Genomic DNA, 25,726 nt, shown 5'->3' with positions numbered 1-25,726 from the left:
ACAACGCTGCCGAGAGCATGTCGACGCAGCCACCGTAACCAGCGCATCAACACAGGCTCAGCGTTGAACTTCAAGCACATCTTGCATTGACATTGCAAGCCTAACTCCTCATGCACATGGGGCTCGCGGTTGTGCTGGATGACAATGACGATGACCTCAATGAGCTCGACAACGATGATAACCTTGATGATGATGATCTGTCTGTGATGGCATTGCTCATGGCAGTGCTCAGGTGTCGATCCCTTGAAGTGTCTATTACTGGTGCCTGGTGATGGGTTCACAAGAACCATACAATCAGCCCACATTTCCGCTATTCAAACAAAACTTACCTGGGCTACTAGCGGTGGGTGCATCGAACGACCTTTGATGGTCAACAGAACAGAGTTCAGAGTGGGTATTGACGATTGCCGGGTGTTCAGATGGGCGTGTCGATGTGTGCTCAAATGACAGTGTATTACTGTAGTCGGCTTAATCCAGCGCTAAGGGTCATTTGGAAATGATGGGGCATCTTGGCAATGCTGCGCCACTGCTGCGGCAACTGCCACGACCCCTGCTGCGGTGTTCCTAAATGGTGCGCATTATGTAACCAATACACTGCTAATCACTGGAACCTCCCACTAGCAGTACTTGTCCTCCAAACGAGCCCATGCGCGCTAAGCTGATTTTTATGTAACTAGACCGTTTCGAAAGTCATATAGCAAAGTTGAAGTTACTCTGCTAGTGCAGCGTTTTCATCAATTACGCTTCCGTGCGTGCATTGATCCAAATCTATCATGGATACGGATTATGTGTAGAATTGCGTGTGCTAGAGTCGATGCGCGGACTCTTGGGACCATCGAGTATGACCATGATCCTCTGACTCATGCAAAGAGCATCTTCAGACCCCTGTCTACGCGAAAAAACAAACCACTTCTGCTCTCCAGCATGCATATCTTGGACCAGGTACCAATACTTAGGATCATAGTTACGGCTCGAGATAAGGGGTCAAATTCACCACGGCTGGCGAAAGGAATGGTTGATCGTTGATTTAACTAGCATAATCATATCACTACACCTCCGAAGTGTGCGGATCAAAACAGACCTAGACTTGGCCAGATTTTAAACGTCTTCCCACAGATTGTATTAATACTTGTAAGTAAACTTAGTAAAGGCTGGGTATCATAAAGGGTATCAATCATAACACGACACTTCAATTTGTCAATCCCATTTGATAGCGTACATTCGTATTCGAGGCTGCGGCTCTTCTCGAGGCTTCTTCTTTGTCCTTCCTGAGTTGCTCGACATAGATGAACGTCATGATGACAGTATCCATCATATGAGCCACTTCAGGAGATACTTCCAACGTGGCTTTACGTTTCCTTCCTATAATTCCGAGAGTCGCTCTATGAAAGCGAGCGACCTCTGTTCGAGGCTTATCGTCCCGCGAGAGCTAGAATCCGAGTCGTCATCATGATGAGAAAAACAGAGGCATCAGGATCAATGAAGTGGAAGTGTACTCACAACTACCACTCTGGACGTGAGGTCCCAGCGATAGGGACGGCCATCTGGTCCTGTGAAGACGCGCTTCCTGCCAGAATTTTATGGCGACTCAGATTTCCTAGAACGACACCATGTACTCACCGACCCCATAGGCCTCTCTTCGGTATGAACACCTCCGTCTTTACTTCAGTTCCATGGGATCGAAACTTTGACGAAACAAATGTGTGCCACTCGATCTCTCCTAAGACATCAAACTGGTCGTGCGTATGATACCGGTTGTCATTTGGCTTGATTTTCTGAATGGTCGTGGTGCGGGTGCGAACTAGTCTGGACGGAGTGTTTGTCTTGTAAATAGCTTGTCCTTGCTCGTTGGTGATGACGGTATTGCGAACATGTTCAGTGGAGAGAGTGAGCAAAATCATTGTGGGTATCTAATGGGTATTGTTGAGTGCTTCACGCGCTGCAATATGATATTTATGTGAAGCGAATGTGGCTCACCTAAGTTGCCCAGCTAATAAACTTTATTATTAGGGTTGTTGAATTCTTGGGCTCAGCTCACGAGCTGAGCCCAGCTTAATCCAGTTGGTATTTTAAAAGATCCGCAATGCTGCCGAGAGCATGCCGACGCAGCCACCGTAACCCGATGTGTGCAGCGCATCAACACAGGCTCAGCGCTGAACGTTGAACTTCAAGCACATCTTGCATTGACATGGCAAGCCTAAATCCTCATGCACATGGGGCTCGCGTTTGTGCTGGACGACAATGACGATGACCTCGATGAGTTCGACAACGATGATGACCTTGATGATGATTGTCTGTCTGATTCTGATGCATTGCTCATGACAGCTCTCAAAAATCGATCCCTTGAAGTGTCTATTACTGGTGCCGGTGATGGTTCACAAGGGATCATACAATCAGTCTACATTTCCACTATTCAAACAAAACTTACCTGGGCCGCTAGCGGTGGGCACATCGAACGACTTTTGATGGTCAACAGAACAGAGTGGGTGATGACGGATGTCGGGTGTTCAGATGGGCGTGCCGATGCGTGCACAAATGACGATATATTACTGTAGTCGACTCAATCCCCTAGCTCGTAGTGTGCACTGTGAAGGTCATTTGAAAATGATGCTTTGTATTAGTCAGCAACTCCCAATGATGTTTTGGTAGTATCTCATGTAGCAAAAATTCAAATATGCTACAGTCATGCACAAGTGCTGTCAGACGTACGACGCATAATCTGAATCACAACGTACTCCGAAGCTATAGCTCTGCGCCATCTGCGCAATCAAAGCTCGTCAAACAATCTCTGCGCAATCTTCTCCGAGAGACAGCTCAGCCTGTGGCGGTAGTCACGTCAACCCTACCAGACCATGAAACTGCACCTCGAAGTGATTCGTCCATACAATACCAGAAAAAACCACCGTTAATCTTTCATGGCGCTACATTGTCGTCTTTCACGTCCATCGCGCTCGATCCGCATCCGCTTGTCGCATTCTCTCTCCGCGTCCCTTCACGGATGGCTCTGGCTCTAAATGCCCACGCATCAAAGCCCCAAATGCAAATGTCGTCCCATATGGTCGTCAATATCCTTTCTGCTGCACAACCCCACATTGCACAATTGTTCTCCCGTCCAGATCTGCATCCCTTTTCGAATTCGGAGGTGCAGTGGACGCAGTCTGCAGATGGTCTCCCAGTGATCAAAGGTGCTTTAGGCGCGCTCTCCTGCGCTGTGGTTGGTCGGTCGTTGCCCTTGAGTGATACACGGTGGTTGCGTTCGAGCATGGAGGAGTGGGAAACGGAGGTGCAGCAAGTAGAAGGCGGTAGTGGGTTGGCTTCAGAGCTATTCATCGCACGTGTTTTACGTGTGGAGGATGTCCAAGAGCCGGAGGGTCAATTCAAGAATGAAAAATTACGGACGTTGCCTTTACTCTACCACCGAAGAGCCTACACCACTGTGGGCAAGATACCAAACCCATGACTCATCTCGAATATGTTCGACAATAATCGATGATCTGTCGGCATCCACTCGTAACTCAGAGTTCATCAATCCATCAGGTCTCTTCCACTGAAATGAATGAAACACATGATATCACGTAGATCTCCGGAAGTCTATGACTAAAAAACAATTCACCCAGTATCACCCGCATCGTGTGCAGGGTGGGTGACAATGGATATACATGCGTTCCAAGGTGCGACATCCTCCACACCCAGCTAACGTCTAGCCCAGATCCAATTGCGACTACAAGGAGAACAACAAGCATTTCACCGATCCACTGGGGCGAACCATGATGGGTGATGCAGGAAGCACCGCAAAGATGTTGTAGAAGATGCACCACGCGAGGGATCAGTATGCATGCATCCGCACTGCTGTTACAAACTCGAGCATTGCCGGAATGCCATGACGGAGATATGAGCCCCAGAACCACAGCTCCAGTATCCGCGAGTTGCCACACCTGAGATCATTTGCAATGGCGAGCGTACCTTCAGGATGAGTACTAGCCTATCATTGGTGCCGCCACCAGCAAAATATCCTTAAGCCTGCAATGCAACGATCGTGGTATCATTATCCTCAAGAGCAGTGTCTGCTGCAAAAGCATTGTCAGCGGGACGCTGATATAATTTGTAAGACCGGCAGTTCGTGTGTCGTTGCTAATCCTTGCCATGGCTTGTGATCCATGTGGTGTATCGGCAACAACTGAAGAATACGATCACTTCCACCGACTGTGGCAATGAAAAGTGTAAGTCCCCGTCGGGTCCTATCGTCGTGTCCTTCATCTTGCTGGATTTGATTCATGGGTCCGTGTCCCGTTAGCGGTGTACTCCAGGTATATATTAGTCTCTCATGCGGTATCACTTGCAGCTGATTTATAGTCCGTCCCCACGCAATAATATCATCACCACAGTAGGCGTTCTGTATCTGTCTGCATCCACACACACTGCACACGTCAATTCTATTCTCGGTATCGCTCGTTCCATATGCTGTGCCTCTAGCTCAGACTTGATACGGCGATGAAGAGAGGCAGCCTCCTCGGTCCTTGAGGCATGAAGTGGACAGATAACCCGCATAGAGTCAGTTTGCAACCTCCATTAAGATCCATCATCAAGATCACCACCAACCTCAGCATTCTCCCCATTATCAGTATTCTGTCAGTCCCGTTTCTTGCCACAATTGCTCAAACCCTCATGTCACGATAGTGTTGTAGGCGCATTTTTTGGTGACGTTTCCTCTCGGTTCTCGCATTCTCGATGTTTCTCTTCACTTGAGGGATTCATCGAGACGCAGCTGGCCCATAGACCTAGCCTTTGTCTTAATCGTTGGTTGTGCGAGTTTTATCTTGGACGTTGTGAAGGACCATCATCCAACATGTCTTCTCATCCTTTTTTATTGTGTATAATATATATTCATACGGCTATAGCACTTCGGCTGATATGGCCGACAGTGGCGTTGACCCTACACCCATTTATGCCTCCTCGGACTGCTTACGGAACTGTTCATACAGTTGTCATCACGCGTAACTCAAAAGTTCTCTCAGCTTATTTATACCCTTCATAACTAGTGGCACCAGCTCACCGAAGGCAGCTTCTCGAAGGACTTTTGGGGTTCTAATCCATTTTATTTTGGTGACGTGCTATTTACAGCACGGTACAATTTGTTCGGCTTCAGTGCCTTCTCCATTCTAGTTTGATCCGGCAGCTGCAGTATGATCTTTGGCAGCGTGGTCCCCCTTTAGTCAATGTGGTATCTTCCATCTCGCTCTCACACCACTGATTTATTTTTGTACTCCAGGAAGCAGATCTGGAAAATCCTAATTGAAGCTGCTCCGCATCTGGCAGTTCTCTCAATCCCATGTGGCAATACAGCTAATAGCAAGCGTCTAGGTGAAATTATTCGTATTAACATTGTTCCAGGTTCTTTTCACGTCCACGTCTCTAGCCTTGCAAAATGGGAATACACCCTCCAGCAGTGCTACGCAGCTTACGAAATTTCTCATGTCACAATTGCTCCAGAAATTGAACACGAACGGCTTTCAATGTGGGGCGGAACATGCGACAGCCAGGGCCACTTATGATCTTAGGATTCGGATGTCCAGTGGATGATGCGGCCTACTCCGGATCAGCTGGCGGGACCGTTCAGGGGCCTCTGCGATTTGCGCATTTCTTGATACCTCACAAGTTAATAAGATGACGTTCATCGTGATTCAAATAAGTAGGTTTAACGGCACTTCAGGGATTTGACATTGAGTCCAATTAGAAATGTATGTACGTACATTACTTGTCTGCAGAACTAGGCCGGATCAAACACAATAAGTCGGACCACAAACTTTCAACGTTTCAACTGCCGACAGTCGCGATCAATGCTGCGCTGCCTGCAAGATATCGGACATTGTCATGTATTTTTTGCGATTTTGGCGTGTAACGTTGCTTCTGCTCATGTTATATTCTGCTGATGTTGTTGCTCCCATAATCTGATTTTTGCACCTATTACACTCTTCATTTGATGACTTGCTATGAGGGCCTCGCTAAGTGCAAATTTGCGTGATATACTGTACGCAAGTTTCCGATGGCATGTTCTGCACATCTGACTACCTAGTATCTCGCCACCGAAATCGAGTGGCAAGTGCCCGATATTAGTACTTGTTCGTGTGCTTTATTCGGCTGACGTGCTGCTCCGGTTAAGTTTCTTTAATCTTTCCCTCAAGTTCTTGCGCCTTTACAAACCCATATTATACAGGGCCACGGACAGCATGCTGTAAAACAGACCGAAATGATCAACATGTCTAATACAACACATTCTGGTAGCTCAAATTATATATAATACCTTCGAGTCTCTCCACCGTTCGAGTTAGCGGTGGGCCTATAATCAGCTTGATCGCTCCGAGTCATTGCCGCGCAGAAAATAAGCTCGTTGCCGCATATCAGCTCCCCCCGGCCAAGTGACAGCCGTAAGGGTACCCCACCGTGATCGGCAAGCTCTCAGAAACCAGTCTACCCGCATCAAGTTAACACTGCAGCGGCTACAAGATCCAGATACTCCGAGTCACTCAGCATGTATCGTACCGAATTTACGTGTTGTTGGTTCGGAATGTACAAATGGAGCCCGAGCATGACGTAGCACTAGTGCATTGACAGAATACCTCCTCTTGGTTTCATATGATATACGCAGTATGAGTAACGTACCGCACCGCACGATGAGTAAATTCCTGACAGTGGCATATTCGCCACGGTCACGGTAGCGCCCTTGAGCGGGTAATTCCATTGAGGTAACTGTAAGTGCCGAGCTGGAAGCTTGAGAACTTGCAACCCGTCAGGAGCTGAAATTTCGTTTTGCAGCACTACGTCGTGCACCAACACAAGCACCAAGCACTTCAGAGCTATTAAGAATATGAGCAGACATCGTTATGTAATCGTAGGATCGCGTCGCGGAGATTTAAATATTTAAGTTTTGCGGCAGCAAATGCCACCAAGCGCCGGCTAACCTTGCCTTACACTCGGACCAGTCACTCAGAGTTGGAGCAGGATGTTTTCGTCAAAACTTTTTCGTAACATCAACAATATCCGTGTACCCTACAGTGTCCACGTTACACCATGCACTAAATTGACATCTAGAAGGGTTTCACAAACTGCTTGTCTTTCCTTTGGAACTACGCGATCAAAATCGTCCGTGCACCCATACACGCCTCGGGCAAACTTGTCGGTTTCGCATTCGTCTGCATCCTCGGAGCAGATTAAGGATGATTCTCCGATCCAAGAGGCTCGCTTAGGCATCATTTTTACCTGTACAGCGGAAGCATGCTCTCATCGTTCTTCGCACACCTTTACGAAGCGTGCATACGAACGTGGTATTGTCATTGTCCAATGCCCTGGATGCAAAAATAGGTGCGGGCCCATCGATCTCGTCGCTGCCAAATCTCACAGCCTATATTTTCCCCGTCAGGCATCTCATCGCGGATAATCTCGGTTGGTTCAAAGATAGCACAGAGGATGGAAAACTCAGAAATATCGAGGATCTCCTTAAAGCTCGCGGCGAAAGCGTCCAAAGAGGCTCCTTGGATGCTAATGGTGTAGTAGAATATGCTGATATTGAAGTTGGTAGAAAGTAGATGAACTTTGAAAGCACTCCTAGTCGGTGTGTCTGCCCCAAAGCTGCTTTTGCAGCTCTAGCTGACGGCCTGAGTAGTATACTCCGCTCTCCTGAGGGCCAACATCATTCCTGTTGATATCCCACCTGGCGTGATCTCCGTCCTGTTACATTTACTAATCGGAACATATTATAATACTCGCCTTTGACCCTCACTGACACCACGCGGTTTGTGACTAAGGCGAACGACGAAAATATTGCCGGGGTTATATGATAACTGTATGGTTGCATTTCTGTGCGTTTGTCTTCACGGCCCAACGCACATTGACGCTGATGGGCCCGTTGACTCGTAAATTGTGTGCTAGCACTTCATAATGATGCCACGGCTATACAGTCCTCCAAGAGCCGGGAAGCCTTCTCCGAGTATGCACTACGAAACCGAACAAACAAACACGGCATTCGATTGCGTCAATGGCCTAAACGACCCTAGGTTGATCGATCTCAATAGATTCGCCGAACACGTAACATGCACCCCCACCCCGAAACCTCACAAATGAAGCAACCACTTTCGAATATGACAATCCCGCTACCAAAATGACGGTGTCAGTTCTCTTCAAAAGCCAACGTTCTCAATGGTCGTAATAAGAGCCCATTCCGCATAGCCAGCCAGCCGGTGCAGTCTTCTCCAATTTCAGTTATGGGCACGGACAATGCCCCTGAAAACATGTCCTCGATGCTGCTCAACGTGCCCATCAGTCCGGTGAAGACTCTATCCCTTGGGACCCTTCCCAACGCCAACAAGTCTGCCTCGGCCATAGGCTCGCCTACAGACTCGGTTTATGCTGCGTCGACCATAGTCTCCCCCACAGATTCGTTCTATGTCAGTATTACCACCTTTCTGCCCATCCGTCCGTTACATTAACATCAATACTGCTAGGTGGAGTTTCGATGTGGAGACTCGAGGAATCCAATCAACTACTCATGGGTGCGAAAATGGTGCATTACCCTGTTCGTTTGTGCATTCAATGGGATCACTTGTAAGGCTTATTAATCCCCCCAAAATATTACTGGTTGATCGGCATCCTTAGCCCCTGCGACTCCATCATTTGCTATGGGTTACGATTCCATGATACGGGATCTTAACTGCACGCGCTTTCAAGCTACTGTTGCATACTGTCTTTATTCTCTAGGCTTTGGTATTGTTCCTCTCTTCACGTCCGCACTGAGCGAGGTATGAAATGACAGCAAGGTTGTCGATCAGCTCTTATGGCTTCCTACAGGAAATTGGGAGGAGACCAATTTACTTGGTGTCGGTATTTCTCGGGGCTATGTGCAACGTGCTTGCTGCTTTGTGTGTGCCGCAGCTCTGGCTTCTTGTGGACTGGATTGATAATCGATGAACTGTAGCTCCGATAATATCCAAACTGTTATGGTTGCACGTATCTTGGGCGGTGCTTCTGCTTCGACCGGTGCAATACTGGTAGGTGGAACGATTGCCGATATATGGGGACCTGAGGAGTACGTGATTGCGTTTTTCCGTGGCCCTGAATTCACTTTATACTTCATATTCCAGGCGCAGCCTGCCTATGGCTGTTTTCTCCATGGTAAGCATGGTTACCACTGGTCTGGGGTCGATCATCTCTGCTTGGCTGGAACTGAACCCTCATCTACAATGGAGATGGATCCAGAGGATTCAAGCGATGCGCGTATATCTTTTTCTGAATTATAATACGTTCCAATAACAATCAACGCAGTGTTCAGGGGACCTACTTCCTTCTCAGCCTACTTATAATGGAGGAGACCCGATCGCAAATTATCCTCCGACGCATAGCCAAGAAACTCTGTAAGGAAACTGGGGACGATCGGTACCGCGTCCGGGGAGAGGAGACACGGCCGAAATTGAGTGCCATGATTAAGATGTCGTGTACTCGGCCAATCAGTACGTCATTTGATGATTGCTATGCAAGGTGGTGCTGATGGTGGTTAGTGTTTGTTTTCACTGAACCCATCGTGACTAGTATATGCGTCGGTAGCCTTTCCCGTTGTATTTCGTTGTTTCTGAAGTTCTCTCCACAGATTTGGGTCTTTTTCATGTCTGGTGTGCTCTACGTCCAGATCGGGTATGCAAATATGTTGTTTCCAGCGAGGACTTGCCGCTAAGTAATGCGAGCAGATCCGTGTCCGGGGTTTTCAAGCACATATATCACTTCAACGTCGGGCAGAGTGGATTAGTGTTCATTACCGTCGTGTAAGTGTCCTGATGTTGAGCGTTTGACCCTCTCACCTAATTTGTCCTCGCAGTGTGGGAAGTATACTGGGACTCTTTGCCAATTTCTACCAGGATGTACTGTACCGGTGAGTCAATTGTAACAATAAAATTATGCACCGCACCCAACCGATCTGTTAGGAAATGCGTGTCTCGGAGGGGCCCTGAAGCAAGGCTATACATCGCTTGTTTAGTTGCACTCTTGCTGCCTACCTCGATATTCATCTATGCATGGACAGCGGACTCTCGCATCTTCTGGATGTGGCCTGTTGTCGGTTTATCGGTGTGTTTATCATTTCTATGTATACGAGGATCGGGAATGCTCATCAGGCATCACTTTCACCAGATCTTCATGTTTTGTTCATTTGTTTCATACCAGGTGGTTTTCATTTATCTGGCAGACTGGTAAGTACCTCGTACCATCTCCACTGTAATCTGTGTTTCACATTTTCTGCTCATGCAGCTATGGTCCAATGGCGTCTTCTGCTTTGGCGGGCCAGGGTTTAGCTCGTACGTTGTCACTCGTATTTTGTATGCACGTGCTGAGCAACCATAGGCAACATGGGTAGCTTTGGATTCCCTCTCTTCTCTCACATAATGTTCAAGAAGCTCACATACAAATGGGCCAACACTATCTTTGGTGGCGTCGCAGTCATCCTCATTCCAGTCCCTTTCGTGAGTTTTTCGATGTCTCGGTACTTCGTTACTAACCCACCACCGAAGATTCTTTTCTTGTATGGACCCTCGCTTCGAAAACGGAGCACAGTGTGCAGCCAGCTAATGCAAGATGAAGAAAAACCAGAACAGCTTGAATTTCCTAAATCCCAGCTAAACTAGGCTCGGGTTGATTCGTGTATGAGCTTCCGATTCATAGTCTATCACGTTCCTTACTCGCGATGTCGATCTCAAGGCACAATGGTGCAAACAGTCTCTCATTCATCTTTTTTTGGACTCGATTTACAGAGTATTATAATTCCAGTACCTACTTGTAATCTCCGCAGCAGACGACGATCATCCTCATACATTCATTTAGAAGGGCAGTTTTCTTTTCCTCGAATACTTTCATTTATAACATATTATTCTACGACTTCACAATCTTTGTTACTGTTGGTGTGCTCTCATTTACCTGATTTCATTTCTTTCTTATTTTCTGCACAACACTCATCATGTCCTGGTAAGATATATGTGAAGGAAAATGTATCTGACGAGATTAAATGTCAGTTCCGTGTAGCTATTCTATATAGGGGTTAGAATTATGTCCTTGTGACACGTGACCTCTCCTTCGCAGCTTTGCTTTGATTTCGGACGTTGACTTTGATTGGGGATGTTCGCTGTAACGGGACGGACTGCCAGGGGAACCAAGGCCAGACCTCTATAGTAGGATCCGGGAGGCTATGGCTCAAGGACAGACTACGACACGCGCGAGGACTACCGACTACGAGCCAGGACACCTGCTACTGTGACTGCGCCCAGACCTAGGTCTGATGGGACGCCCCGCTCTATCGCGTGTCATTGGTAGTTGAACGTTGACCATGCACACTCATAATAATTTCAGCTAGGAAGCTATCAACCTCTGTGATCCGGGCTTGGTTCATGCACGCGTCGTATACCTTGCAATATCGAATCCATCTCCTTGACGGATTTTGTTCGTGTTTTTGACACATGTGCAGAACCGACCACTTTTCACTTGCGCTCACGACCAACCTCAGGCGGTTCTTCCGGAGAGCATATCAAGTGAAGAAAACCAGATTCAGCTGCAAACTAACTAAGAAACAAGGCATGTCGTGCCGACAAGTCACAAAAGAAATGAGCAGTTCAACGTCTGCTAGGTACATATCGATAAAAGGAAGACGTGTCCATAAGTCACAGGCAGTCCATGATCTGCGAAGTAGATACCGGTAAGAGAAATGAAATGCAAAGACAAAGAAACAAATCGAGGGCCATTTACACGATGGCGAAGACAAGAGAAGAGACTTGAGATAGATGTAAGTGCGAGCCGCGGTCGGTGGCCTTCAACTCCAAATGCTCTGAGACAAGATGGAAGCGGTCACGCTGCTGCAGTTGTGGTTGTGTCGGGATTGGTCGTAGGGGACGTCCGACGTCGAAGACTGCAGGTATAACCGGGCGGCGCGAAGACATAGTTTGTGCGCGGCCAGCGATGGCCTTCAACCTCGCGGGCATGAAGCTCCAGGTCGTAGGAGACAGCGAGGGAGGCCGTTGCAGATCTTCGGGGTTTGGTCGTAGGGGACCTCGGGAGTAGCATGGTGTGTGAAGATGTGGGTCTTGAATGACTTCGATCGAATTTCCTGGGTCGGGCGTCTTCTGATCCAGAAGCAGTGGTGAAGGCGACAGCATAGAGGTGAGTCTAAGCTGGGCTATGGTAGCCGCCCAGCCGTCGACAAGAGTGGTTTGGTCGGTGAGGAGATCGTCATGTAGTTGTTCAAGGTCATCTACTACTTTAAATCAACAAACGAAGCGAATGTCACCGGAAATCACTCACTGATCACAGTAGCGTGTTCTTGTTGCTTGGAGCGAGTGCGTTCGATGCTGCCACAGACAGCGGCCAAGCGAGCGGATCGAGATTCGCGCTAACAAATGACGGTGAGTGCATTGGCTTCGCAACGAACACGCTCATACCTTGTATTTTCCCGGGCGGAAATTCTGATGCCGTTTTGTATCCGGGGGTTTCAGCTGAGGCGAGACAATCTCAGGCAGGATGCTGCCAAGAGAGGGCGTCGCGATCGTTTGAGTCGAAGCGTCCCCGAGCAGCAAAATGTCGGTGGTCGTCAGATTTCCATCCTCCAGGATTGGCTGGACTTGCGTCCGCTGAGAGGGTCCACTCGAGTCATCGATTGTTGGTGCTTTCGTCCCTGGGAGTAGGTAGCCACTGGAGCAGTCGCTGTCGTCCTATAAAGATTCAAACATTGAGCAATAAAGATGAGCAGACTGTGCGACTTCATACCTGGGGGATATTGCTTTCCTCAAGATCCGCGCCAGAAAAGTCCTTCATGAAGTCATCATGGTCGACGACAGTCGTGTCGGAATCGATTGAGAGGCGCTTCGTGTTCGGAACCGGCGGAGTCAGCGGTATCGGCGTGCACAAAGGAGAACGTGCAGTAGATGGTGGAGTGCAGTAAGAGTCATCTGCAATTGGATTCAGTGAAATTATTAGGTCTGGCGGAGTGCTGCAAGGTTCGGTTGTGATTGATGCAATTGGCGGAGTGCTACATGGTTCGGTTGCGATTGGATTTGATAAAATTGAGTCTGCTGCAGTAGAGAAATCGGACACTTTGTTGCAAATTAGAGGCGCATTGAGCTCGGCTAAATTGTGCTTCGGAGGGGGTTGACCATCTTTGCTGAGGAGTATCCGGGCGGTCTCGTCGGAAGCTAGAACTAGTACCGCGACAGAAATACAGAATTCGGTTATGACCAGGCCAGCGGTGACGTTCTCCGCTTCTTTGATGGCCTTGGACGTCCGATCCACCACAGTGTGTTTGAAAAAGAATGCTCCGAGGCACCCAGCGACGGTGACATGAGCAGCACCGTCGAAGATAGCGGAAATCATATTGTAAGGCGAGTTGAAGTTGAGAATGAGTAGTGAAGAAAGTAATGCACGTAAATCGGGGACGGGAAATGGGAGACGTATCTTGTAGTAGGCACGCTGTATTTATACTCTGTTATACCAGTTAAATCAGCACTGCCACGAAATAAACGAACTTGATCACAATGCGCCTAGTCACGTGTATGCAAAATCACTTTATGTCAACAGCACCACCGTGACCATGCCTCGAGAGGTGCATGGAATGGCCTGAACATGTTCAGAAGGAGAGGGTAATCAACTCTTGTGAGTGTCTGTGTATCGACGGAACAAAGGCACCTGATAAACCACTGCTAGCACTGACAGATTGAGGGGCGGGTCCCGCCGCAGTGCATGACTCCTCCATTCAAAGTCGGCTAGTCACCGTGACCACTGGTCTTATCACGACAATCTCTAGTTCGTGACCGCCGCAGACCTCACAGCATAGTCACGGTGTGTTAGCCCGGATCACAGTCTGGGCCCAGCTGTGTAGATATGAAGTATTACCAACAGAAACCCTCGGAGGACGAACAACCCTGGCCCATTGAACCTGCGAGCAGAACTTCCACTCTTCATTTGTCTATCTGCGTTTTTTTTCCACCACGTTATGCAGTGTCCGTGCGGTTGATCCAGCACTCCTCATCTTGCATGTCACTGAACGCTACCAGAGATGACAGAATTTATGTAATGGATGCACGAGCATTGACCGGTGACCAATCGCGCACGGTACCATCCTGTTTTTTGAATTGATGCCAGAATGGGCCGCACTCACGATATCGCTGCCATTATCGTCAAATCCTGCTAGTATGCTCGTCGCTTCAAGTCATGTCCGTCTGTGGCAGCTCTCTGATCGACTTGCCATCTTCCAGTACTCGTCTCCGACGACATTGGTCATGTTCTCCGTGAACGGCAAGCACGTCTTCCGTGGAGGGTGATCTCAGCGTGGGCAGCACCCACGGACGCTGCGCAGGAGTAAGTACTAAGAGGGTCCCCAGAAACCTGACCTGTCTTGAATTTGTATCTGAGTTTGCGCGGAATAGTCCTCCTGATGTGTCCGTTCAATCTGTGTTGACAAGGAGAAACTGTATGACAGATAGCATGCTTCACGCACCACGTCTCGTCACTTCCCTATCATTTTATTGCAATTATCTGTCCTCTAGCGTTCTTCGTAACTGAGCGACAAGATGCGCAGTTCACACTTTGCGATACGGAATTTGCGCTCTGTTGACGACAAGTTATGAGAGTGCATGTGGTGTAATGCCAAAGTGATATCCGAGTAATTTCAACGTTATGGCTAGACAATTAAAATTTAAAAACGCACGTGTGATGCAATATGCGAAGTCGAAGACTGACGCGGACGGTACAAATACACTCATTTCGACTCACGTGTTTGTGGCGGTTCAAAAATAGTGAAAAATTCATAAGTCGTGCAGGGCCCGCTACCTCGTGTGTGGGAACGGACGCCGTGGTTAACGTTCACTTCTCGTGCTTATTTTTAAAAACTACTGCCAATGTTTATTGGATGCGAATCAGGCCCAGGCTGCGCGCTGAGCGGATCGAGCGCTTAGCAAAGATATATAAGATGTCAGTGTGTGATGAGTCCTTTTCTTACTCTGTGATCCCTTCCTAGCTTCTCAGGCCTCCAGGCCTGAAAAGGCGCGCTGACCGTGCGCGGTTTGCTTTCTATAGACCTGACCGTGGTCTTGCAAGCCCCGTAGTCGCGACGGAGGGATCACTTCGAGTTTATTTTTCGGCGTCTGACTTTTGGTCTTTTGGTCTTTGTGTATAGCGTCTTTGGCTTTACAAAGGTCCTTACTTTGTGATCGGTATGCGTTCACTACTAATATCATTTGAAATATTATGACATGCGAGTCCTACTGTTAGTAATCGGACACTTGAAATCGGAAACATCTTCATGAAATGAGTAGTATGATACAGCTTAGTTGACCCAAAAACAATTAGTGGTAACATACCTTGTATCTTGTATAACTTAATAAGGTGATGGCACATCAGACTATCATTCCAGGACAATGGCCGAGACTTTGAGCCTTTCCTTGCGATGCCAACTCCACCTAATTATGCCGTTTGCCACCCGGTACACCAAAGGCAGTTACTGGACAAGGTGGGTAGAGCTGCACGGCAACGACACTGGACTTGGATACAATACAAGATGCGATGCTAAGAGAATCAATTTCGAGCGTCAGATACAAACAAACGGAAACACCCTAGAGACGAGAAAATATTGCCATTTATATACGATTGAATTTGCAAATGTGCAAATTCTGTGTTATTTTCCATCTGAACGGTCGACAAAGACCCAGCTACCTAAAGGTAGCGGGAATTTATGTAAATCAGTTTCGAGTTTTGTAGGCCTCTGATCAAACGGCTTCGACGTAGATGGCCAAATATAAAATTCAAAATTCAAAACGCTCATGATCAGTGCTGAGTACTGAGCGCTCGCGCCACGCTCCTGGCCAGCAGGCTCCGACTCGTCTGCTGCTTCTGCTTTTTGTTTTTCTCACTGAGTGTTCTCTGTACTATGCCTTCGCTGTTCAGCTGGCTAGCATTGAGCCGAAGTTTTTCACGACTCCTGGTGACTTCTCAGTTTTGATATTTCCATTTTCTAGGCTGTCTTTGGCTGCTTGGAAACTTGGTGGGTTCCGAGAACCTACTACTTGATGGTCATAGGACTAGGTAGGATTTCTATTCATTTTGTTACAGAGACTCGACCTTAATGTTCAATCATCATGGCCATCTCAATTGAGGGCATGGGATCATAACGGACACGTACAGGCCTAGTCATCATAATTTCTTTGCAGGTCGTACCAAGGCCTGTTACTCGAATCTTGACCTCTCTGAACCATCACGGTGATCGTCGCATCGAAAAGTGTGATAAACTACAGTGGAAGTATGGGGTATGGACTGGGGAACAGTCGATGTACGTGATAGTTAACTTGAAGCCGTATGATATACAAACTGAATCGTGAATGTCCAGACTACGAGACATCTACTTCCAACCAAACTACTGTGCGTTAAGAGATCGTTTCATGTGCTGACCTGACGATCCAGCGTCAGGTATCATCGACAGTCCGCGTGCGGGAGTAATCCTACGATAAGGATATCTTGTAATGTTGCCTTGTTGGCCACTGCGCGAATGGGTCTCTTCGTCAAGGGCTGAAGCGCCCTGTACATCATCTTGCGCTAAGGGCACTGCAATTCGTACCTTCCTACGAGTCGTGTCCCTATCCTGAATACCCTCCAGTCCAGCGAGAGACTGATGACGAGACCGCATACCGGTATTGTTCAACAAGGCGTCTTTGGACTTTGAAATCGTAATTTCCAGGGATGGGCGACCACCATCCAGCTCGACAGCAGATATGGCTGCATCGTAAACCCATACACTCCCAGCAAGTGGCCCACTGATAGATTTGCGCCTCCCAACGCAGCGTTTCTTCAAGACTCGGCCAAAGTCATTCGCACGTACTGGCGATGCGGGAACTTGTTCTCGAGAAAGCGCTTTCCCTTTGGACTTCGGGTTTATGACGGACTGACTTCTAGACCGCACGACATTAATATTCCTCCCTACAACTCGCTCCTTCCCTGCACCCTCCCTCGTCATCTCTTGCACCCTCTCCGCCAGTGGTTTAAACTGTTCCTTTGACACTTCTACAGCACTCTTCACCTTCTGGGCCCATTCGTCGACATTGTATAAGTTGTGGAGCATAAGCTTGAATGTAAACGGGTGATGCTCTTCGAGGGGAAATGAAGGGCTCCCTACATCCTCCACTTCGTCGATGGTATCCTGTGTCATAGGTGCAATACCGACAGTGTTGCGACGGGGGCGTCCTATGGGCTTGTGAAGGCGCTTTTGGTTGCGTTGAGCGCGTAAAGAAAGAACAGTAGACAAATTCTTCAGGACTGGTGCGAATTCGGCAGGAACTGATTGGATGTCGTCCATCGAGATTGCTAGTTCCGTAGATCCCCTGGCGCGCCGTGTCGCAATGCGATCAAATAATTCGAAAAGCCGAGCAAATTCAGCTGTCTTAGGATTGCCTTTTGTAATGGCAATAGTCATACTGGAGTGTAAGTAAACGAGGTTTGGGAGTTGATGAGTGATACTTTCAGAGCCACTTGGGAGTTGTTCGCCCAATGTAGTACGAGGGAGTAACGCGGACGTCAGGCAGTCCTTATAATTTTCTCGGCTACTGAATGGTCACAGTGGATGTGTCTAATTCTGTGGACGTCCTTGTGTGATTTGACAATCAGTCTAAGCTGTGGACTTGACCACACTCCATGTGCTGAACTACTCCCGAGTGGCACAATCCACGAGCCCATTGTTCCGAGCCCCTCTGATTCCCTTCTTTCTATCCGATGATGCTATCCTCTTGTCGCTCAAGCCACACCTTGAATATTTTGAATGATGAGATCGTAGACGGGGACATCAATTGTGTGCAATACATCGTAACAGAATACGGGGAACATTCCATATACGAAAAGACGCTGCTTTGGGTATGAATGGAGAAGAAACGTTTGCTTATCTGATTGCAAAATTATGCGCTACCAAGGTCTCCTACGCACTCGCACCCTCCCATTCGCGCGTAAAATGTAGGCTGTAGTCCTCCTAAGCCAATCGCCGGCCTTGTTGTCGTCTGGCTCGAAGACCTGAGATGTGAAGAACGAACTCCAGCTGATCGTGCGTAATGTTTTGATTTTCCTTGCGAGCGCGAGACTTGCCTCCAGCTCTCGTGTGCGTACCTTGGAGGCGGATCCGAAAAGCTTGCATGTACGGCAGAGCTCTGGGCCATGAGGAAAGGGCAAATCTTCCGTACAGGTTCCGGAGTGAGACTCTTCTTTTTTGTCATCTTGGTCTACTGAATATGATATGAGTCCAGTGGTAGTCTCGGTTTCCAATTGACTGAGAACGTTTCCGGTGGGTGGAGATGCAGCTTTGGAAGTGAACGCTATTCGATGCATATGGTCGAATTCCAATGGGGTGTCGTAGTGCTCGATATGCTTTTCCACCATTTCCTCATCTGAAAGAAAAATGCCAAGGTGAAGATCAGTCAACTGGGTCAGTGGTTCCAGCGAATCCGCGAAGTTGTCCTGTCAAGCGTCGGATTTTGTTGAAAATAAGGTGACACAGCTCATCGTACCGTCAATTTCGTGATGTCATTGAAGTAATTCGGGATTGGCGAGTGCACGACTGCAGTTGAGCTTTCTTCAAAGCAAGTCCAGCAGCAGGATACGTCTAACTGTTCCGAGCAACTGAGGTGCAGAATCTTCACAGAAGGGAACGCAGATGCAACAGTTTTGAGCAAAGGTACGTCAATTCGCCAGAGCTTTGTCATTGTGAGAGACGTCAGTTGAGGAGGAAACCACGGGACCAGCTGGGGGATTGCCGGTGGGGAGAAGATGCGCTTGAGTCGGGTTGTCTGAGATTGTCTTCCGTCCAATGAGAAAGAGATCATCAGGTGTTTCAGGTTCCTATAGAGAGATGGATTCCATGATGCTGCTTCAAGAGCGTGCGATGGTGCTATAAGTGTTCTGTCAAGTTTATCGGTGAGTGTGTGTGAGCATATATGTGTGAGAAAACGCACTTGACGTAGTCGAGTCCAACACTATCGCCCGGGGCATTACGGGAAACCAATGAGAAGTGAAAATTTGTATATGCAGCAAGTTGCTTTGCAGACGCAACGCGAATGGAAGAAAAATAATGACGCAGAGCGACATGTCTAAACTGAGAACAGACCAGAGAGAACGAGTGGACATGGAAGAAGCAGCCAGATGGGCAAGAGTCGAACAAGAAAGAAGCAATGTAATCGACGACCTCGATCGGAAGTTGAGGTGTCTTTATGTGAGTGATTTTGTTTTGGTCTGCTGCAAGGACTCGGATGTCCTTGTGCTGGCTTTCGCATTGTTCTGGAGCTGGCGAGGTGAAAGTGTGGGTATATGCACTTGGAGAGCTATAAACCAGTGATTCAAGATCATCCTCGTCGAAATCGTCTCCAAAATCAGAGCTCTCCATGACGAGGTTGTGTCAAAACTTAGAGACATCCGAGTCGTTGAAGGACGCGTACGAACTCGGATAACATACAATATCAGGGGTGTCACGTGTATACTAAATTAATAGTGATCACGTGAAATGGGTGATGATGCAGTTTCGACTTGGACAAACGCTTGGCGAGGGCTTGCGCTTGAGCCTTGCAAGTTGCAACCGGCTCGAGAGGCGTTGTAATTTGTGGAAGACCAGATAAGTACACCTCAAAGTATACTCGTTAGCTGAGCTACACCGAATGGAGAGTAAGACTATTACTTAACGGGCTTACTTTTACAGGTGCACCTCCTTCCTCTTTCACAAATGTGCACATTGAATGGGCAACATAATGTCCCCAACGATCATGAAACTGCCGCAAGAGACAATGGCAAACCAAAGACATATAGCGCATTATATGCTCTTCAGTTGAGAGCCTTCATAGATGCTGCAGAGGATGTGGACGTGGACCCAGATACAATCGAGGACTTGCTCGAAGGTTTGGAAGATAGAGACGAAGAAGAGGAAGTCCAAGAGAGCGACCTAGATGATGACTCGGACTCAGAAAATCTGGCTTTCCCTGCGCATGAGCGGCACAGTGCTATAGAGGAGAGTGGCGACCTGGACGATCTCGAAGTGGAAACCGAGGTCATAGAACAATTGAAACGGGAAGGTAGGTATATTCATTTAATGTCGAAGTATGGGAGTGCAGTCCATGGAACTTCTTATCGATGAAGCGTGTCATTGAGCTGATGTCGCCTTAGCAGATGGAGCATGGTCGAAGGAAGAAATTCGAAAGATGATGCATCACTTGAAAGAACGCGGTAAGCTCACGTTCTCACAAACAAAAAATGTGTGGGCTCAAATCTCATGCGCTACATCACATTCCTACAGGAATGAGTTCCTTCGTCAGAGAATATGTCATCACTCAAAATATTCCGATAGTGAAACTTCTGTTTGCTTTCGGGATTTCCTTGGTAACTCCGTCGTTTGATCTGCACACATACAATGGAGCTCGTTAACTTGGACCATAGTGCCCTGAATTGCGGAATAAGCAACCTCAAACAATGCTATATTTTCTGCGGGTCGCGATGTCTAAAGAGTGGGTAAAAATCCATAGGCCCTCTTGAGCATCGCTCACGATGATTCTAATGTTCCACACACAAGGCTTCATCTCAGGGAAAAACTGTCTCAATATAACACCATTGCCGACGCGGTTTCCCTAATCCAAGCCTCAAAGCGCATGGTTGTGCTCACTGGCGCTGGCATTAGTCTGTCTATTCCCCTTCTCGATCAAGACTGCATCACTGAATCTGTGCACAGGCGTCTCATGCGGTATTCCAGACTTCAGTGAGTGACTCTCCTTTTTTGCACTTTGAACGCGGTATCTTCAAGGGTTGTTTAGGGTCGCATAATGGCTTGTACGCGATGCTGAAAGAACGGGGGACCTATGAGCTCGATGACCCTCAACAGATGTGAGATGCTCAGCTATTCTATATGCTCCCAATCTGACACCTGTCAGGTTCGATATACACTATTTTAGAGAAAATCCTGCAGGTGAGAGATCTCATCTTCTGTGAGACGTCGTTAACCTGGATTCGCTTTACGCAGTATTCTAGTAAGTATGAATGTTCTATAATATCTGACCACAGGCTGAAATTGTAGCCATCAAGCTCATTTGCGAGGTTGTTGCTCCGACCCCGAGAGACAATACTTCAACTGATGCAACAATTACAGCCAGATATATCCGTCTAACTTTATACCTTCTCCTTGTCATCGATTCATCAAAGCTATAGAAGATAGGGGCAAGGTAGGTGGCATGTTTTTCATAGGGTTAATGAACCTTACGAAGGTTATCAACAGCTTCTCCGGGTAAGTCCTGTCATTCCCTCTCCTTGCTTGAAGTTGACGAAAGTCATCACCAGAACTACACCCAGAACATTGACACACTAGAAACACTCACCGGAATTACTCGTGTATTGCAGTGTCATGGATCATTTGCGACTGCGACGTGCATTCAGTGCAAACGGCGTATACCAGGGAACGAAATTGAAAAGGATATCATGGAACATCGTGTCCCGTTCTGCACTGTGTGCATGGAGGCCAAGAGGACAGCCGAGGAAGTCCGCCAGGCTGCTTTCAGGAAAAAGGCCAAGAAGCGAGGTAGGAAGGAATGGGAGGAGGGGAGTGATGAAGAGGATGAGGCAATACCAGTTGGCGTGATGAAGGTTGGTTTCCTCCTGTTGTTCTGTTCATGCGAGTTCCTGATGGCATGAGTGCACAGCCGGACATCACTTTCTTTGGAGAGAAGCTCGCGGATGACTTTGATCACGCCCTCGAGGACGATCGAGATAAAGTCGACTTGTTGATCGTCATCGGAACCTCACTGAAAGTCTCACCTGTATCCGAGATTCTCTGTAAGTTGAAAATGTATACGATTCTGAGATGAGCACCTGACCTTCGGCAGCGCATCTTCCGCACTCGGTTCCCCAGGTTGGTATTTTATCTTATCAGCGTGCTGTTTGTTCTCTGAGCCAAGAGTTGTAGATTCTGATCAATAAAACTCCTGTCCGACATATTAACCCTGATGTTCGTACACAGACCTCCTTTTCGGATATCGATGACACTAACCACCTGTTCGTGACGATTAGATCGTCCTTCTTGGAAATGCAGATGACATTGTTCAACACCTCTGTGAACAGCTTGCGTGGGAGTTGCCACCTCCAGTGGGGAAGCGCCTCGAGGTTCCGTCACTAGCGAGACCAGCAAAGCGCACCTCAGGTGAAATGATGGGCAAACCCGAGCCCACTCGTGTTGCCAAGAGGTATGTCGTCAAACTATATAGCGATCCCTGTACATTGCTTGATCGAGTACTTATTTAGCCACGTATGGCTGTTTGAAGGAGCCGAGGGGGGTAAATGGGTGCGGGATATTGGGGAAAGGTTCTTGGAAGAAAATGTGGAATCTGAATCGCGTGCAATGCAAGGTCGAGTCCCGAACGAGGGTCCCGAGGCAAAGAAGTCGCGAACAGGCTGACGTTGTAACACGGTGTCCTTCGACGTGCTTTGCTTCTGGTAAACGGAGATATGGATGTTGTGGAGCTCACGAACTTTGATGTAGTTAAATTATATCAAATTCCAGGTATTGGATACTCAGATGTGTACTAGACCATATTATTCACGATCCGGGAAACATTCAACCACCAAAGATTCCAGCGCTAAATACGAAGGCTTGCCAGCGAGAAAATAAGATCCTAAAGATAGTGCCAATACGTGACTGACACCCTTGTCACATTGCTCATGGAGAATCAACGTCGAGGACTGCCAGCCATCTTATGGTAAATATTATGCTCGCTGATAGATTGCCACACAACACAAAAAATGGTATATTACCCACGAGTCTACGACCCATCGTCTTCAAAGATAACCTCCCTGCTCCCCTCACTTTTCCTTCCGGGTATATTGGTCTTGCCTGACGAGCCCCTGCTCGCCTTCCTCCCGTGTCTTCCTGGGGCGCTCACAAAATCGGGCAGATGCGATATCGAGCCATTGGAAATATGGGAAGATGAGCCATTCGGGGTGTATGAAGCAGAGCCGTTGGGGAAATACGGCGTAGAGCCGTTTGGAAGGTGTGATATAGAGTCATTTGAAGCGTGTGAGGGCTGGTTCTTTCGTATTGAGGGTAGGTAAAAATCGTCAACTTCATCCTCCTCTTCGGTCAGTGCTGCGGTGTAGCCGGCGGGAGTGCTTGAATGCGAACGCAAGTGTCGGATGGAGTTGTACGAGCCCTTGCGGAGATGTGTGGCGTATGAGTAGAGTAATAGTGCGAAATATATCTGTGTAGTTTGGGAATTGAGGAAGTGATGTGGATAAATTGGTGGTCATGTACCTTTGCAAGCCAGCTGATAATGATGACGCCCATGGCAGTGCCCTTCTCCTCGTGCCACAAAATATTCGCTTCCAGAGCCCGCTGCTCATCTGACATAGTGTGGTTTACAACTGGTGCATCATGTCGTATGGCCTCCTGTGCATGTGAATTGGATATTTGCTGCCCATCATGCGAGGTATAAGTCCACCAGATAATGGAGAAAAATACCGTCCAAATTGTTGAGAAGATGTGGTCGAGGAAGAAGAAGTACGCAAAATAGAGTGTGTGCTGAGGGTTTTCCTGTCAAACAAAGACGATGTCAGTTGCTGATTGAGTATTGTGCTAGAGCAACGAACATCTTTGACGGATTTCAGTCCCCAGCTTAAGGCGACGAGACCGAGAACTGAATATATATACAGACTGAGCTGTGCAAAGTTGCTGTTTGCACCGGTTATGACAGCAATCAAGCCGTAAACGCCTGCTACTTTGTTGAGGAGCTGCGAGGTAAGTTATATTCGCGACATTGGTCGAAGGAAAAGACCACGATGCTTACTGCAAACAATAGGACAACAGTGACGCCAGTTTTGAGGTCAGTAACACCAAGGAAAGTGGAGATCGGCCAAAGCCTCCATTCAGGGCGAAGCATGAGTTTCATATGCAAGTCATGTACCACACACGAGTTACAACAAAGGTAGGGAAGAGGTCAGTGTGCTTGTATCGGAATTCGGAAGAGAAGGATAGCTTTGTGACTTAGTCAGCAAGTGCGTTCTCTGAGATGAGTCATCATGGTCTGTGAGAATCTCAATATATTACACTTCAGATTAACGAATATGAGTGAGATTCCTCCGTTCGCCACACAGTCGCCGCGCAAGTTGAATATTCAGTCACACGCTTAGCATGGATCACGGTCAGAATGGAACCCAGAGAGCCATCTGCAACAGAAACTTGTCAGGCGAATTCAGTAGGGCCTGATTTAACATGCCTTGACCTCGAAGCTTGAAGCCCTGACGAACGTGGCATTGGAAGGGGAAGGGAAGTTTGTTGGCCGACGTTTGGCATGGACGAATTGGACAAAGTGGACAACACTGCATGTGTGCTGCCTGGTAACGAGCTTGATTGCAATGATCAAAGAGTTTGCTTCAGTGCCTGAAGCTGCTCATCGCCGGTACTCGCACACAATTTGTTTTGCGGGAGCTCTTGATGATTGCCTACCTGCTATCCAGTGGTGCGTGATGGTCACGACTTTAGGTGGAGTCAGAACTGCCACTTTGTAGATGAAATGATATGTTGCCTGAAAGGCTGGCAACTGCACGGCTGGAAAACATACACAATCCAACTCAGGTCACACAAGAGCAAGAAGATAAGTCTCATTTCTGCTGCTCATTATAGGAAATAATACAAAGTTAAGAACAAACAGATATAGCAAGCCGTGCCGCAGGAAAGAGGATTGATGGGTGTTTGATAAAACTTTTACGAACGTTCGCCGCGCAGCCGCCTAGCAAGAGCAAGGTCCTTCGGTTGAATAGTCACACGTTTGGCATGGATAGCAGCCAAGTTGGTGTCCTCAAACAGCGACACAAGGTACGCCTCAGCCGCTTCTTGCAAGGCCATTACGGCCGATGATTGGAATCGAAGGTCGGTCTGCGGCATAATGTTAAATGAATTCAATGTGATTCCATTGTCGTAAATCCTGACCTTAAAGTCTTGTGCAATTTCGCGGACAAGGCGTTGGAAGGGAAGCTTGCGGATGAGCAGCTCCGTGGACTTTTGGTAGCGGCGAATTTCGCGAAGGGCTACCGTGCCTGGACGGAAACGATGTGGCTTCTTGACACCTCCGGTTGCCTGAGGGAAGGAGGTTAAATGGGTTTGGAAAGAAAGGTACAACATACCGCATGTGCATGTATGGAAGCCTTTTTTCCCGCCGATTTCACTGCGAGCTGCTTTCGAGGAGCCTTACCTGGTTGTGAATGAGCATGGGTGGCAGTGAGCCGGAAAGGTTACGGCGACTTACCGCCTGTGCTTTTGCGGGCAGTTTGTTTGGTGCGGGCCATTGATAGAAAGAGTACAGTATTGATAAAGAGTTTAGATCTCACTTGGTTGGGGTATGGTCCTGGGCACAATGTCTTTGAAGTGAGACTGCTTTATAGGATCGCGTCGCGTGGTCACGTGTGGAGTCTTGTTCAAGGGTTCACGGAGTCTTCATTGTGTCTCGTGTGGATGTCTTTTATATTCATGACTGTATCTTCCATTGTCCGAAAAAATGTGGACTTCTCCACCAATCCCTTTCAGATGAATGTACTTCGGTACATAGTTTAAGCATCCAAGTTGATATATTTGTTCAGGTTCAATACATCGTGACCTTGTAGTACTCTATCTTCAGATGAGACGCATCAAATATCATATCTTCAGAGGCCAACGTTGCCA

The 25,726-nt window shown here is 47.8% G+C and overlaps 11 protein-coding genes across 11 annotated transcripts; 5 read left to right on the top strand and 6 right to left on the bottom strand.

Annotated features, from left to right (window-relative positions):
- Positions 1–1,448: 1,448 nt before the first annotated feature.
- Positions 1,449–2,301, bottom strand: HD556DRAFT_1375425 (uncharacterized protein). The gene is given in 4 exon segments (XM_041303079.1): positions 1,449–1,567; positions 1,621–2,026; positions 2,047–2,120; positions 2,131–2,301. The coding sequence occupies 2 exon segments, from the start codon at positions 1,899–1,901 to the stop codon at positions 1,477–1,479; spliced, it is 372 nt and encodes a 123-aa protein (XP_041159584.1). The 5' UTR covers positions 1,902–2,026; positions 2,047–2,120; positions 2,131–2,301; the 3' UTR covers positions 1,449–1,476.
- A 325-nt stretch (positions 2,302–2,626) lies between these two features.
- On the top strand, positions 2,627–3,770 carry HD556DRAFT_518666 (flavin reductase like domain-containing protein). Its single transcript, XM_041310844.1, has one exon. It carries the CDS (start codon positions 2,675–2,677, stop codon positions 3,458–3,460), a length of 786 nt encoding a protein of 261 aa, XP_041159583.1. The 5' UTR covers positions 2,627–2,674; the 3' UTR covers positions 3,461–3,770.
- A 630-nt stretch (positions 3,771–4,400) lies between these two features.
- Positions 4,401–5,126, top strand: HD556DRAFT_518851 (uncharacterized protein). Its single transcript, XM_041310846.1, has 2 exons — positions 4,401–4,628; positions 4,678–5,126. The coding sequence occupies exons 1-2, from the start codon at positions 4,525–4,527 to the stop codon at positions 5,033–5,035; spliced, it is 462 nt and encodes a 153-aa protein (XP_041159582.1). The 5' UTR covers positions 4,401–4,524; the 3' UTR covers positions 5,036–5,126.
- Positions 5,127–6,957: 1,831 nt separating this feature from the next.
- Positions 6,958–7,791, top strand: HD556DRAFT_1375414 (zf-DNL-domain-containing protein). The gene is made up of 2 exons (XM_041303078.1): positions 6,958–7,359; positions 7,418–7,791. Exons 1-2 carry the CDS (start codon positions 7,001–7,003, stop codon positions 7,581–7,583), a joined length of 525 nt encoding a protein of 174 aa, XP_041159581.1. The 5' UTR covers positions 6,958–7,000; the 3' UTR covers positions 7,584–7,791.
- A 467-nt stretch (positions 7,792–8,258) lies between these two features.
- HD556DRAFT_1443847 (MFS general substrate transporter) lies at positions 8,259–10,664 on the top strand (the record flags this gene model as incomplete). Its single annotated transcript, XM_041306692.1, has 16 exons — positions 8,259–8,441; positions 8,499–8,598; positions 8,650–8,792; positions 8,842–8,912; positions 8,969–9,079; positions 9,135–9,267; positions 9,323–9,500; positions 9,549–9,586; positions 9,638–9,681; positions 9,735–9,809; positions 9,863–9,916; positions 9,969–10,110; positions 10,174–10,232; positions 10,291–10,337; positions 10,384–10,502; positions 10,551–10,664. 16 exons carry the CDS (start codon positions 8,259–8,261, stop codon positions 10,662–10,664), a joined length of 1,611 nt encoding a protein of 536 aa, XP_041159580.1.
- A 954-nt stretch (positions 10,665–11,618) lies between these two features.
- On the bottom strand, positions 11,619–13,591 carry HD556DRAFT_1375409 (uncharacterized protein; the record flags this gene model as incomplete). Its single annotated transcript, XM_041303077.1, has 5 exons — positions 11,619–12,277; positions 12,328–12,415; positions 12,465–12,734; positions 12,790–13,501; positions 13,560–13,591. Coding segments are annotated over 4 exons (1,551 nt in total), but the record flags the coding sequence as incomplete, so codon positions are not given.
- A 2,689-nt stretch (positions 13,592–16,280) lies between these two features.
- Positions 16,281–17,572, bottom strand: HD556DRAFT_518436 (uncharacterized protein). The gene has a single exon (XM_041310843.1). The coding sequence runs from the start codon at positions 17,477–17,479 to the stop codon at positions 16,427–16,429; it is 1,053 nt and encodes a 350-aa protein (XP_041159578.1). The 5' UTR covers positions 17,480–17,572; the 3' UTR covers positions 16,281–16,426.
- Positions 17,573–17,784: 212 nt separating this feature from the next.
- Positions 17,785–19,457, bottom strand: HD556DRAFT_1375396 (uncharacterized protein). The gene is made up of 3 exons (XM_041303076.1): positions 19,002–19,457; positions 18,558–18,948; positions 17,785–18,507 (listed from the first exon to the last, which is right to left on the bottom strand). The coding sequence occupies exons 1-3, from the start codon at positions 19,427–19,429 to the stop codon at positions 17,962–17,964; spliced, it is 1,365 nt and encodes a 454-aa protein (XP_041159577.1). The 5' UTR covers positions 19,430–19,457; the 3' UTR covers positions 17,785–17,961.
- Positions 19,458–19,561: 104 nt separating this feature from the next.
- HD556DRAFT_1375374 (DHS-like NAD/FAD-binding domain-containing protein) lies at positions 19,562–22,660 on the top strand. The gene is made up of 19 exons (XM_041303075.1): positions 19,562–19,670; positions 19,739–20,108; positions 20,200–20,259; positions 20,330–20,412; positions 20,470–20,537; positions 20,603–20,706; positions 20,759–20,785; positions 20,841–20,910; positions 20,958–20,992; positions 21,047–21,053; positions 21,109–21,120; positions 21,173–21,245; positions 21,299–21,307; positions 21,361–21,663; positions 21,720–21,852; positions 21,903–21,928; positions 21,983–22,024; positions 22,087–22,259; positions 22,318–22,660. The coding sequence occupies exons 2-19, from the start codon at positions 19,763–19,765 to the stop codon at positions 22,469–22,471; spliced, it is 1,725 nt and encodes a 574-aa protein (XP_041159576.1). The 5' UTR covers positions 19,562–19,670; positions 19,739–19,762; the 3' UTR covers positions 22,472–22,660.
- Positions 22,661–24,039, bottom strand: HD556DRAFT_1375355 (Inositolphosphorylceramide synthase subunit Kei1-domain-containing protein). The gene is made up of 4 exons (XM_041303074.1): positions 23,856–24,039; positions 23,659–23,799; positions 23,324–23,602; positions 22,661–23,270 (listed from the first exon to the last, which is right to left on the bottom strand). Exons 1-4 carry the CDS (start codon positions 23,955–23,957, stop codon positions 22,836–22,838), a joined length of 957 nt encoding a protein of 318 aa, XP_041159575.1. The 5' UTR covers positions 23,958–24,039; the 3' UTR covers positions 22,661–22,835.
- Positions 24,040–24,772: 733 nt separating this feature from the next.
- Positions 24,773–25,353, bottom strand: HD556DRAFT_1432329 (histone H3; the record flags this gene model as incomplete). The annotated part of the gene is made up of 4 exons (XM_041305111.1): positions 24,773–24,943; positions 24,998–25,144; positions 25,192–25,259; positions 25,314–25,353. 4 exons carry the CDS (start codon positions 25,351–25,353, stop codon positions 24,773–24,775), a joined length of 426 nt encoding a protein of 141 aa, XP_041159574.1.
- Between the last annotated feature and the right edge of the window lie 373 nt (positions 25,354–25,726).

This window comes from Suillus plorans, assembly GCF_016647745.1.
Source record: "Suillus plorans strain S12 chromosome Unknown HD556scaffold_32, whole genome shotgun sequence".
In the NCBI taxonomy this organism is placed as follows: Eukaryota; Fungi; Basidiomycota; class Agaricomycetes; order Boletales; family Suillaceae; genus Suillus; species Suillus plorans.
The sequence above is the reverse complement of the archived record's forward strand: the minus strand, read 5'-3'. Positions and strand labels throughout refer to the sequence as shown.

Coding starts and splice junctions, on each gene's coding strand:
- HD556DRAFT_1375374 (XM_041303075.1), top strand. CDS start 19,763: ATGTGCACATTGAATGGGCAACATAATGTCCCCAACGATCATGAAACT. Junction 20,707..20,758: donor GCTCACTGGCGCTGGCATTA/GTCTGTCTATTC, acceptor ATCTGTGCACAG/GCGTCTCATGCGGTATTCCA. Junction 22,025..22,086: donor TCCGACATATTAACCCTGAT/GTTCGTACACAG, acceptor CGTGACGATTAG/ATCGTCCTTCTTGGAAATGC.
- HD556DRAFT_1375425 (XM_041303079.1), bottom strand. CDS start 1,901: ATGATTTTGCTCACTCTCTCCACTGAACATGTTCGCAATACCGTCATC. Junction 1,568..1,620: donor AAGAGAGGCCTATGGGGTCG/GTGAGTACATGG, acceptor AAATTCTGGCAG/GAAGCGCGTCTTCACAGGAC.
- HD556DRAFT_1375396 (XM_041303076.1), bottom strand. CDS start 19,429: ATGGAGAGCTCTGATTTTGGAGACGATTTCGACGAGGATGATCTTGAA. Junction 18,949..19,001: donor GTTGGACTCGACTACGTCAA/GTGCGTTTTCTC, acceptor TAAACTTGACAG/AACACTTATAGCACCATCGC. Junction 18,508..18,557: donor ATGACATCACGAAATTGACG/GTACGATGAGCT, acceptor GACGCTTGACAG/GACAACTTCGCGGATTCGCT.
- HD556DRAFT_1375414 (XM_041303078.1), top strand. CDS start 7,001: ATGTTTTCGTCAAAACTTTTTCGTAACATCAACAATATCCGTGTACCC. Junction 7,360..7,417: donor TGCCCTGGATGCAAAAATAG/GTGCGGGCCCAT, acceptor TTTCCCCGTCAG/GCATCTCATCGCGGATAATC.
- HD556DRAFT_518666 (XM_041310844.1), top strand. CDS start 2,675: ATGCTACAGTCATGCACAAGTGCTGTCAGACGTACGACGCATAATCTG.
- HD556DRAFT_518436 (XM_041310843.1), bottom strand. CDS start 17,479: ATGACTATTGCCATTACAAAAGGCAATCCTAAGACAGCTGAATTTGCT.
- HD556DRAFT_1375355 (XM_041303074.1), bottom strand. CDS start 23,957: ATGAAACTCATGCTTCGCCCTGAATGGAGGCTTTGGCCGATCTCCACT. Junction 23,800..23,855: donor CTGTTGTCCTATTGTTTGCA/GTAAGCATCGTG, acceptor CTTACCTCGCAG/CTCCTCAACAAAGTAGCAGG. Junction 23,271..23,323: donor TTATCAGCTGGCTTGCAAAG/GTACATGACCAC, acceptor CAAACTACACAG/ATATATTTCGCACTATTACT.
- HD556DRAFT_518851 (XM_041310846.1), top strand. CDS start 4,525: ATGAAGTGGACAGATAACCCGCATAGAGTCAGTTTGCAACCTCCATTA. Junction 4,629..4,677: donor CTCCCCATTATCAGTATTCT/GTCAGTCCCGTT, acceptor ATGTCACGATAG/TGTTGTAGGCGCATTTTTTG.